This window comes from Grammomys surdaster, unplaced genomic scaffold (assembly GCF_004785775.1).
Source record: "Grammomys surdaster isolate TR1022 unplaced genomic scaffold, NIH_TR_1.0 193, whole genome shotgun sequence".
Classification (NCBI taxonomy): Eukaryota; Metazoa; Chordata; class Mammalia; order Rodentia; family Muridae; genus Grammomys; species Grammomys surdaster.
The window spans coordinates 11435651-11447425 of NW_021604638.1; the positions used below are offsets into that span (position 1 = coordinate 11435651).

Genomic DNA, 11775 nt, shown 5'->3' on the forward strand with positions numbered 1-11775 from the left:
GGCTGGTGTTCACAGGCTGAGATTTGTATGTGCAGAAACAACTGTAGCGTAGACATTCTGGATGTATTCCTACTGTGACCATGAACTCAGGTGGCATCCCGAGTCTGCTTCTGTAGGAAGACACAGGACCTCAGGTGTAGGTTCTGGTTGACATTCTGAGTGGCTGAGTTGGGGTCTTAGAGGGAGGGAGGAATGGGACAGTAGGCCAGCAGCTAAGGAAGGGCCAGGATGGTGCAACCTTGCTCAAGGTGCCTCCACAATGGGGCTTCTCCATTGGCTGAGGCATTAGCTGTGGGCAGCTCTGGGGATACCCTTGCTTGGACAAAGTGTCACTATGAGTGGGAACAGTTGACATTCCTGAGCCGGGGAGGGATGTGGCCAATAAAGGAGACCTGGGGGACATCAACAACACTTACTCTATTCCGTGCTGCTTGCCTGTCCCCCATATCCCTGCCTCCAAGATTTATTTATTATATTTGAATCTCAGTCTCCAATGTCACAGAATTTGGAGGTTGTGGAAGACCATTAGGTCTAGAGATGAAGCCCTCATTGTTGGGATTTGTGTCCTAAGAGACCCAAAATGGTTGGCTGGACCTCTGCCATGTGAAGGCACGTGACAGGTGTCTGTGACTGTGAAGTTGGCCCTCCCTGGCATCTTGGCCTTAACAGCCTGCACAGCTGTGAGCAAAGACGCCTTTGGTGGTAAGTCCATCTATGTACTCTGCTACGGTGGCTCAAATGGACAAAGACAGTCGGTACCCAAGAGGCCAGCCCAGGCATGCAAATGCTTGCAACAATCCCAAGAGCCAGGCATATCCATGACGGGGGTACACGCCTTGCTGGATTCTGCTGGCCCCAGGCTCTGCTGGTTTGGGACTGTCTTCATTGGTCTAGTGGTGTCTTGTAAAAGCAAGAGAGGTTATTCAACTATAGAAGTCATTACCATGGCACCAATGAGTTCTACACAGAAAGGAAACTGTAGTTTCAAGAAAGGTTTGTGCTCCAGGCTGAGGGGCCGAGCTCATTCGACTGTGTGGTGATTTATTTAGTTAGATTGGGTTTTCCTCTCTTTCCTCTCTATCTTTACAAGGAGGAATACAACATGCCCTCTGGAGAGGAAACTGCTCTCAGCAAGGCTGCACCTACTGGCATCATCTGGATGAAGGGCATGGCCCACAGGGAGAATGAGAGGTTCTAGGAGAATGTAAATGAGGGGTTCCTCTAAAGTTATAATGTAATTATATTTATTGGTGTGTGGAGGTCAGAGGACAACTTGCATCTTGCCAACTCTTTTTTTTTTTGTTTTGTTTTGTTTTTCGAGACAGGGTCACTCTGTGTAGCCCTGGATGTCCTAGAACTCACTCTATAGGCCAGGCTGGCCTCGAACTCAGAAATCCACCTGCCTCTGCCTCCTGCCTCTGCCTCCCAAGTGCTGGGATAAAAGGTGTGCGCCACCACCGCCTGGCCTTGCCAACTCTTAATGTGTTCTTGAATTGTATTTGAAAAACTTTATTGCAAGTTTTTGTATCTATGTCATCAGGGACAATGGTACACCATGTCCTTTATTTGTTATTTCCTTATCTGGCACTGGAAGCGGGTAATCAGGCCTGGCTGAAGAAGTGCAGGGAGACACAGGTTGCTTGCCACTTTTCAGAAGTTTTATTACAAAGAGGTCTGAGCGAAGCACTGGGGGCACCAGGACAGACATTGCAGGGGCCAGGAGACAGCTGCGAACAACAAGAACCAAAGCCTAAACCAAACCCAAACCTTGAACCACACACACGTTAGGAGAAACCACACTGCTAGTCTCAGTTTTTCTTCATAAATAGATAACCGAAATCGTCGCTGGAAATTTTAAATAGGTGGATTTATGAGCAAAACAGAAACAAAAAAGAGAAAGAAGAGGAGGAAGAGGAAAAGGAGGAAGAGGAAGAAGAAGAGGGAGGGGAAGAAGAGGAAGAGGAAGAAGAAAGGGAAAAGAGGAAGATGAAGAGGAAGAAGGGGAAAAAGGAAGAAGGGAAAAAGGAAGAAGAGGAAGAAGAGGAGGAGGAGGAAGAAGAGGAAGAAGAATGCTCCTGTGTGTGGCTTAAAACTCCCCATTCTCTGTGTGCAGAGTAGAATCAGTTTGACAGTTGCTTGTGCACATGTCTCCCTTAAGATAAAACTTAAAAAAAAAATGTGCCAAAGGTCTTATAAAAAAATTTTTAACCTTAAAGGAAACTTTCTTTCTCCCCACAAAATAATCTTACAGATGTCTTCAGCACAGTTCTAAAACAGTGAACTACTTACACGGAACCCACAGCATGAGTTTCAGCATCTTTGTGTACACTGAGAGCACACCTGTGGCTGGCCCAGCATCAGGGGGTGGGTGTCTGTTGCTAAGCAACCTCGAAGGGGGCAGCCCGGTGAGCTTGGGCTGGGGCCAGAAGTCCAGACGCAGGGGACTGTGTGCAGGCCAAGGAGCGGGGTCCACAGCTACCCTGGAGCAAGCAGGTCAGCGGGCAGAAGGTTCCTGCAGGTTCTTTGGGCTGGTGGTGGGCGGTGGGCTGCCTCTGCAGAGTCTGGTGGGAGGTCGAGGGAGAGACTCAGCTCTGGGGCATAGGTGTGTCACTGCTCTCGCTGGCCGGTCACCCTGCCTGCTGCCATGGCCTCTTTCCTGTGGTCAGCCCTTCCTGCTCGGAGCAGTGCCCTCCGGAGAGCCTCAGGGAGGGAGGGGAGGCGGGATTAGGTGAGGTAGAGCGATTTATCCCTGGGGAGCAGGCTGCAGGAGAGAGTAGGGGCTGTCAGCTGCTGGAGCCCACCCTGGCCCTGTGAAGATCGTTCTAATCAGCTGTACTTCTAAAGTTGAAGGAGGGAGTTCCCACCAAGCAGAACCAAACACCCATCTCGGCTTCCCACTAGGGATCATCTAGTTTTTAAATCTGCTTAATGTCTTTTGTGTCATTTTGCTTTTGGAGACAGAAGTGTATGTATCTCAGGCTGGCCTTGAACTTGAGATGTAGTTGAGGATGACCTAGAACTTTTTTTTTTCTTTTTTAAGATTTATTTATTTATTATATATGAATACACTGTAGCTGTCTTCAGACACACCAGAAGCACCAGAAGAGGGCATCAGATCTCATTACAGATGGTTGTGAGCCACCATGTGGTTGCTGGGATTTGAACTCAGGACCTCTGGAAGTGCAGTCAGCGCTCTTAACCACTGAGCCATCTCTCCAGCCCAGACCTAGAACTTTTGATTCTCCTGCTTACATCCCACCCTCCAGCCTAGGTCCTGGGGTTCTAGGTATGTGTCACCACAACAGGTTTAGGTGGTTCTAGGGAATCAAACCCAGGACTTCAAGCATTCTAGGCAGACACTCTACCAACTGAGATACATCCCAAGCACCGTACCCTGTCTGCTTTTAATCACGACATCAGCATTTGTACATGTCAAACAGAATGACAGGCACCTTTCTGTCTTTAGAATATAGCACGGGGCTAGCCAGATATGGTGACACCTACCTGTGGGAGGATGAGGCAGGAGGATCGTGAGTTCAAAGCTAGCCTGAGCTACATAGGAAGATTACACATTTAACAAGAAATGAAAAACTAGAATAGGCTGTTGTGGATCAACATCCTTGCTGGGGGAAGAAGAGCTAGCCTTAGGAAGTTCACATACAGCGTACCTATTCCTCCTGGGCCCCTGACTCTTGGGAAGAGGAAGGCTGGAGGGAAGACCGTGCCAGCTTGGTTATGAAGGGAGTTGCTGCCCACCCGAGTCTGTGCACCTGCAAAGGCTTGCTCTAGAAGGTCAGAAGTGGAAGCCAGAGCAGGGTCCATGCAGTGCCAGGAGCACTAGCAGGCTGGGCAAACTGAGGAGCCCATGCTGAAAGGCTGGTGTCCACAGATGGGGGACACACTGTCAGGTGATGGAGGTGGATACCATTTGCTCAACATCCACACCTCACTCTCTATAGGAGAAAAGGCCCGAACCAAGGCCAGCCTCAGTTTCTCTCTTGGCTGCACTCCCCCACCCACAAGGACTTGGCTTTGCTCTGTGATGTTCCTGTATTCTAAGTATCCACAGGCTGGGCTGACGGTGACTACTTCACATCCCACCCTCCACCCCAGGGTCTCCCTGTCCTCCTGGCCAGCCCTGCCCCTTATCAGGAATGGACAGCGAAGGGGGTCTGGGGAGGACTGACCTGCAGGTGCCAAGGCCGCGTTCCCCACTGGGGTAACTGCCATCCCAGTCTCCACTGCTGGAAGGGTTGGATGGGCCAGGTGAGCGGGAGCCAGAGCCACTGGGGAAGTCAGAGATGTGTGGGAAGTCCTGCAAGGGAAGGAGAGGGTGGTGAGCAGAGAGGAGGGGAGGCCTCTCTGGCAGCTGGCATGGTCTTTGTGTGTCTGAGGGTGTCTACACTTCAGAGACGTTTCCTTGGCCCACACAGAATGGCTACTCGGCCTCCTCCTGCTTCCTCCTAGTAAGCATCTTTGGAATGATTCATTCAGTCTGAGCTGATTGTGTGTCTCAGCGATGGAGTACCTGCCTAGTGGGTGTGAGCCTCTGGGATTCATCCCTAGTGTGACAAAGGAAAAAAAAAAGAAAGAGTGAAAACAAAAATTCAACCCGTTTTAGCTGAGTGTGTTGGGGGGGGTGACTTTGCCTTTAGGTTCTTTCCTTTGCTGGGCCTCAGTTTCCCAATCTGTAAAATGGAGTCACTGGGTTGCATGCACGTCTTGGAGACATTTGTGGAACCATCACTAGAGGCTAGGACTTCGGAGATTGATAGGAGTTGGGAAATCTGGCAGAGGTCACTGTGGTGTCAGTGGCTTGGGCTGAGAAGCTTAAGTAGGCAGCTAAGAGAAGGTTCTGGAACAAGGCTTAGCTTAGCCATCAGTCAACTGCCTGAGAGCCACTGTCTCTCCAGGCAGGTGTTTTAGGATCCATTTCAAAGAACTGGAAACTGAGTCTCAGAGAGGTTGCACAGCTATCGAGTGACCTGGCTGGTATGTGAACTCCCCAGCTGCCTTCCCTTTTAGTGAGAGTCACAGTCATGGGAAGCTGTTGCTTGGTTCTGCTTACCTGTGGCCCTGGAGGTGAGGGGCTCATCGCCAGCTGCACCTGGAGTGCCATGGGAGCAGGCAGGACAGGAGGCTGCGGGGCTGGGGACATGCTGAGAGGCGGGCTGAGGAGGGTGCCCTGCGCGTGGGGGGGCAGGGGCAGCTGCTGGTGCAGTGAGGGGCTGAGAGGGAAGGAGGGGGGTGGGGGGGAGGTGCTGAGCCCTGGCAGCAGGGCCTTGGAGCCCAGGGTCCGGGCAAGGCTGGCGGGAGAGGCTCCACTGCGAAAGGCCTGCAGGTCGGAGGGTGTCAGGAAGGAAGCCAGGCCGGGCATGGCGTACATGGGCTGCTTGGGTGGGAGCATTTTGGCTGGTGTGTTTGCCTGAGTGTTCTTGGCCTCGCCTTGGTCTGGGGGGCTCTGGAGGAAGATGGAAACCAGGGATAAACGAGGGATAAGTTAGAACCTGGACTGCCCATCCGTGGGTCTGCAAGCCTGCAGGGCCTCTGGATGGCTCAACGTCATGCTAAGGGACAGGATGTAAACTAATAAGCCGTAACTATGCAGAGGTCTTCAGACAGTTGTTAATGACTCTCCCAGACTCCCAGACAGTTCCCCCCGCGTTGTAAACACCCTTTGCACGGCCCCTTACAGCGCAACCCGGGTGTTATTTCCCTGTGACAACCTCCAGGAATACACTTTGCCTCTGTGCTTCTGGTGTGAACAGAGAGAGGCAGTGGGCACGGTCAGGAGTTAAGACAGCAGAGCCACTCAAATGGGCAATCCCACACTCACTGCTGAGGCCCCTGCGTGCTAGCCCTTCTGCTGAAGGAAGTCAATGGAATGAGCTACACATAAAGCCTGACACGCTGGAGGTGCTCCCCAGGTGTGACGCACAGGTACCACTCGTTGTCTCAGGTCTGTGGTACCCACTGTTCCTAGCGGTCCTGGCCTTTGCACTATCCCTCTCATTGGGGCCTTGCCTGGGGATTGTGTTACCTTGGACATGAGGCTAGCCCGGGGATTGTGTTACCTTGGACACGAGGCTAGCCCTGTAGGCCGCCAAGGCTTTCAGGTACTCCTTCTTGGCAGCTTCGGTCTTCCTCTTATACGCCTGAAAGATCCGAGACATGGGCAACTCTGGAGAAAACGTCACAGAGGAGCCTCAGTGCAGAGGCGGGGATGACAAGCAGGGGCTCCGGGGCCATGCATGGATGAAGGTGGTTGGATCAGAGGCTGGATCAGTCGCTAACTGGCCCACCTCTTTTGAGAGCATCACACCGGGAGTGTAGAGGCCAGGCTACACTCTGGTTCCTCAGTATGATGTTGGCACAAGTGGCAGTGGAAAGACAAGTCACCCAGAAGCCCCTCTTTGACCGAGCACCATGCCAGTACCCTAATCCTGCACCGTTTGTACTCTGGCATGAACCCACTCCTACTCAAATTTGCTGTAATTGTTACTATATTAGCATTAGACCTAGGTTTGCATGACTGCAGGGATGGCCATCATGTGTTTCACTGCCTCTCTGTGCATGCCTTTTAAGTAGAACTCTACCACAATGACTTGGGGCTCAGCCTTGAGACTATTTGGCCAGTGGTACAAGAATAAATTGATGCGGGAGACTTGCAAAGTGCTTAGACTCTGGAGTGGCCCCTGGCTGCCCGGGAACTAGCCTGGTACGATGGTTTGAATAAGAATGGCTTCTGTAGGCTCCTATACTTGAATGCACAGTCACCAGGGAATGGTGTTATTTGAGAAGGATTAAAAGGCGTGGCCCTGGTTGGAAGGAGCGTGTCACTCTAAGGTTTCCAAAGCCCATGCCAGGCCCAGGATGGCTGTCTCTGTCTCTCTGTGTTTCTGTCTCTCTGTTTCTATCTCTCTGTCTCTCTCTGCTTCTGTCTCTCTCTGTCTCTGTCTCTCTCTCTCTCTCTGCCTCTGTCTCTCTGCCTCTGTTTCTCAATCTCTCTCTCTGTCTCTGTCTGTCTCTGTCCTGTCTGTCTGTCTGTCTGCCTCTCTCTCTCTCTCTCTCTGTGTCCCTCTCTCCCCTCTGCTTGCAGATCAGGATATACTTCTCAGTTACTTCTGCAGCCCCACGCCTGCCTGCCCCCCATGCTCTCTGCCATGATGATAACAGACTAAGCCTCTGCAACTATAAGCAAGCCCTCAATGAAATACTTTCTTTTATAGGAGTTGCCTTGGTCATAGTGTCTCTTCACAGCAATGAAACAGTGGCTAAGATTCCGGGCTAGCCAGTGGGATCATGACATGCAAGATCCAGACAGATCCACCTTCTTGAAGAGTTGCCCCGTGTGTTGCAGCTGATTGCATAAGAATTGATATCTTTCATCAAGGGCAGTGGATGAACCACCGTGCTGAGCCCAGCCAAGCCCACAGCATGAGAAAATGACAAAGGTCTCAGAGTGGAAGCTGTCAGTGTCCCTGGCTCTCCCTACTGCAGCAGCAGCACACACAGCATCCAAGGCCAGCAGCAAAGTCCTGGACAGAGACTAAGACCCTGATCTGCCACATGAGTAAGACCAGAAATGTGGGAGGATTATTCTCCCTTGGAGCCACTCTCAACCAATGGCTAATAAAGCTGGAGGTCATCCAGTACCCTTGTAGCTCAGACGGGTTGTCAAAGACAAGGTCTATGTTAGCTCCAGAGCTCCTGTCTCCCACAGTGTCTGACAGTGTCTTCTGTCTTCTGCTGTCTCATGTCTCGCCTCTCTCCAGCAGGTCTTAGACTCTCTGCTAAACTACCTGCCCTAGACTAGTCCACAAAATCTCTACCCAAACAGGATAAAGGATGCACCGCGCTCACATCCGTGATCCGTGTCTCTGGCTCCAGCTTGCTACTGTACTGTGCTTCTCACACCCGTGGACAGCATCTCCACTCCCCACCACAAAGTCAGAATCCCAAGGAGTCCCCACCACACCCTCCACTTTCAAATCTGCCTGTTCTCGGATCTCTGATCTCTCCTGCCAGATGAGGAACTTCCGGGTTACCTTTCCTGCCTGCCTACACCTGAACTGGCTCTCTCTGTGCAAACATGTCAGTGGTTCCCTCTGCTTGTATGGCACGTACTTCACTCCTGTCCTCAAGGGCCTGCTTGGCCCCTGTCCACCTCTCTAGCTCTGTCACACTGTGGGAGCCCTCACCATCAGCGTTTGGCTCCCCTGAAGTCTCAATATCATGTGCTTGTCACTCCCTTCCTGGACTTGTCTGCACAGTGCCTTCAGCATAAGGGTCTCCTCCCATGGAGATGAGCCTTCAGTGTCACCTTGGAGATGTACAGGAGCCTATCCCAGGGCTGCGTCCTTTCCTCTCTTTTTGACCCCTGTGATAGTTTAAATAGGTTTGGCCCCCATAGACTCATGCATTTGAATGCTTGGACCATAGGGAGTGGCACTATTAGGAGGTACGGCCTTATTGGGGAACATATAGCCTTGTTAGAGAAAGTGTATCACCGGGGAGTCAGGGCTTTGAAGCCTTAAATGCTCAAGCTACAGTATGAAAAAAAAAATCCTGTCTGTTCCTGGCTGCCTTCTGATCAAGATGTAGAACTCTCGGCTCCTCCAAGCACTGTGTCTGCCTGCACACTGCCATGTTTCCGACCATGATGATAATGAACTGAACCTCTGAAAGTATAAGCCAGCCCCAGCTAAATGTTTGCCTTTGTATGTGTTGCCGTGGTCATGGTGTCTTTTCACAGAAATAAAACCCTAACTAAGACACCCCATTCCGTCCCCATGACCCACGGCACCGCTGTGGTTTTACACTTACCAATCTGCTTATTGGGCTTCTAGCTCTTATCCCAGCATCCTTGTTGACTTTCCCGGATCCATAGGCCTGAACAAACCCTGATGCCAGTCTTACAATGAGGACCTTAGTGAGTCCTTAGCCTCTTGTTGCCTCCCCCTCTTCCTATCAATGGATGGTGTACTGGGTGGTTGTGTGTATCAACTTGACACAAGCTGGAGTTATCACAGAGAAAGGAGCCTCCCTTAAGGAAATACCTCCAGGAGGTCCAGCTTAAGGCATTTTCTCAATTAGTGATCAATGAGGGAGAACCCAGACCACTGTGGGTAGTGCCATCCCTGGGCTGGTAGTCCTAGGATCTATAAGAAAGCAAGCTGAGCAATCCAGGGGAAGCAAGCCAGTAAGTAACATCCCTTCATGGCCGCTGCATCAGCTCCTGCCTCCAAGTTCCTGTCCTATGTGAGTTCCTGTCCTGCCTTCCTTTGGTGATGAACAGCAATGTGGAAGTGTAAGCTGAATAAACCCTTTCCCCCTCAACTTGCTTTTCGGTCATGATGTTTGTGCAGGAACAGAAACCCTGACTGAGACAGACAGTGACCCGCTGGAGTGTTGTATGAAATGCGGTGACAGAAGGAGGGATCTCCATGGTGCTCAGTCTAGGCTCGCTCCAAACATGGTAGTCAGTAGACAGGGAGAAAACGGCTCAATGTGGTTAAGTAGTCAGTCAGTCTGAGGTGAGTAGCTGGTAATACATTTCCAACTGCATGAGCTAGTTCTGCTCCCTGACACCTGGAGGTCTTCAGATAGACCACACAGCCAGTGGAGCAGAAAGGTCAGAGTTGACAGACTGCTGAATGTGGATGGAGATATTTCCTGGTTAGTGGATGGAAAAGCAGGGGCCCAGTGAAGGCAGTATACACAGTACTCTGGAAGTCACCAGGGATGGAAGGAACTCTGTCCCCTAGCTTACAGACAAGCAAACAAAGCAGAGAGTTCCCTGCAGAAGTCTCTAGTCCCAGAGGCTGAGCCTGACATTACACCCTTGGTTCCAGGGACCAACGTTAGGGACAACGAGGCTCACCTGTTTCTGCTCTTCTCCCAGGCTGTCCCACATGGAGGCCACTATTTTGGACACATCCCCAAAGGTGGCACTGGGATTCTGCCCTTTAATGGCAGCCTGAGTGTCTCTGAAGAAGAGAGCGTACGCTGACACTGGCTTCTGTGGCTCATTGGGGTCCTTCTTCTTCTTCTTCTTTGGATTCTTGGCCTTTTTGCCTGGGTCTGCTGAGGGTCTCTTCTCTCCCGACATCTGCCAGATGAGAGGAGTCAGTAAACCACAGAAATCAAGGGCCTCCCGACTAATGGGGCCCTAGCTAACCTTGGGCCAAGCTAGGCTTCCTCAGAAGCTTACCTCAGACCAGTCCTGTCCTCTCCCAAGCAGCAACAGGGCTGGCCCGCAAGGGGTTCATACCTAGGCGGCTTGGCGACATTGTCATGCACTTGGAGGAGGGTGGCAACAGACACATACACACAGATAGACACACATGAACCCGTGAACACAGACAACAGACAGACAAGTGCATGCACATACACATGTTGATGGAAATAGACAGAGGAACATAGATGGAGAAATAAAAGGAGACAGACACAAAGAACAGCAAAGAGACACAGATCTCAGGGTCAGAGGGACCCAGAGGTATACACAGACAGACAGACAGACAGACAGATGCTCATGAATACTGGGTGGCGCCTGAAGTGTAACCCACATGTATGTCCATTCAGAGAATTTTGACAGTCCCTGGAGACCATTGAGCTAAGAACACTAACTTACAGTGAGGCCGGCCAGTGCCCTGGACAGCAATACAAGCAGTACTAAAAGCAGTACTATGGGAGTTTCTACCTTTCCCTAAGGGTAGAAACCATCTGTATTTCTATCATTTCAAAACTTAAACAAATGCTTTTCTGTTTTACTAGCACCTCCCCTCTCCCCATGTTAACATGTCTCTGCAGCCTTTCAAAGTCTTCTGATCAACAATGAATAATAAAGTCAACAGAGGCCCCAAGCCAGGCATGTTGGTGCAAGCCAGTAATTGTTGTACTCAGGAAGCTGAGGCAGGAGGATTGAGAGATTAAGGCCATTGTGGGCAATATAAAGAGACCCTGTATCACAAAATGAAAATAAGAAACCAAGTGTCCACACTCTTAGACAATGAAGTGACCTTTTGGGCTCTGCTTTTAGACAATGAAGTGGTCTTAAGTGCACCGGATGGACCCTCTGCAAGAACAAGAATGTCCGGCTGCTGGGGGCCTGTTTCCAGGATCTAACTCCATGTTTTTCTCTCCTCCATCATGATCAAAAACAATATCCAACTAATGCCTCTGATTAAAAAGGACAGGCCACCTTCACTGCACTTCGGCTGAGACTCTAGACAATGGCTTTACTCTTGGGACCCTGTGATGCCGGGAAGAGGGGAAGGTAACATAGCTGCCATCCTGTCAGAGGACCCTCCTAAACAGATTCTCCATCTGTGGTCTCAGACACACTTGATTTAGGGTTTCCAGGATAGGGAGGGGTTGAGATGTGTCTCACAGACACCAGTCATTCTTTGTGGGGCTCCTTAGGCTAACCAAGTACTGGGGTCTTTGAACCAGGGCCTGGATCCTACAGTGAAGTCTGTGCCTCTGTGTGCCAATGCGATAAAGGCAGCATGACTAACTGATGCCAGGTCTTGGGCCAGTGGACAGACTCAGACCTCATGTCTGAGAGGCAGGGAATCTGGCAGGGCCTGTGGCCATGCTGGCTCTGTTCCAAGTGACCCTGGGGGACTCTGCAGGCTTTCACCAGTCAGTCCTTGATGAGGCAAAGTGAAGACTGAAAATAGATCGATTTCTCCCTCCCTCCCTCCCCCCTCGCGGCCGCCCTCCCTTCTTCTCTCTTTCTCCCTTTCTTCTCTTTCTTTCGGGGGGTGGGTG

At 51.0% G+C, this 11775-nt stretch overlaps 1 protein-coding gene across 4 annotated transcripts in view; it reads right to left on the reverse strand.

Annotated features, from left to right (window-relative positions):
• The window catches only part of Tox2 (TOX high mobility group box family member 2), a 121991-nt gene continuing 110216 nt past the window's right edge, over positions 1-11775 (reverse strand). For 2 of the 4 annotated variants that reach the window (XM_028769691.1, XM_028769693.1), the window contains exons 5-9: positions 9884-10111; positions 6075-6155; positions 5069-5461; positions 4188-4315; positions 1973-2561 (exon numbers count right to left, since the gene is read on the reverse strand). In XM_028769691.1, coding sequence (XP_028625524.1) covers positions 2495-2561; positions 4188-4315; positions 5069-5461; positions 6075-6155; positions 9884-10111 — 897 coding nt within the window. In that variant the 3' untranslated portion in view covers positions 1973-2494. Of the gene's footprint in view, positions 111-1972; positions 2762-4187; positions 4316-5068; positions 5462-6074; positions 6156-9883; positions 10112-11775 lie in introns of those variants that run through there. The other 2 variants (XR_003711707.1, XM_028769692.1) reach the window with 2 other exon arrangements.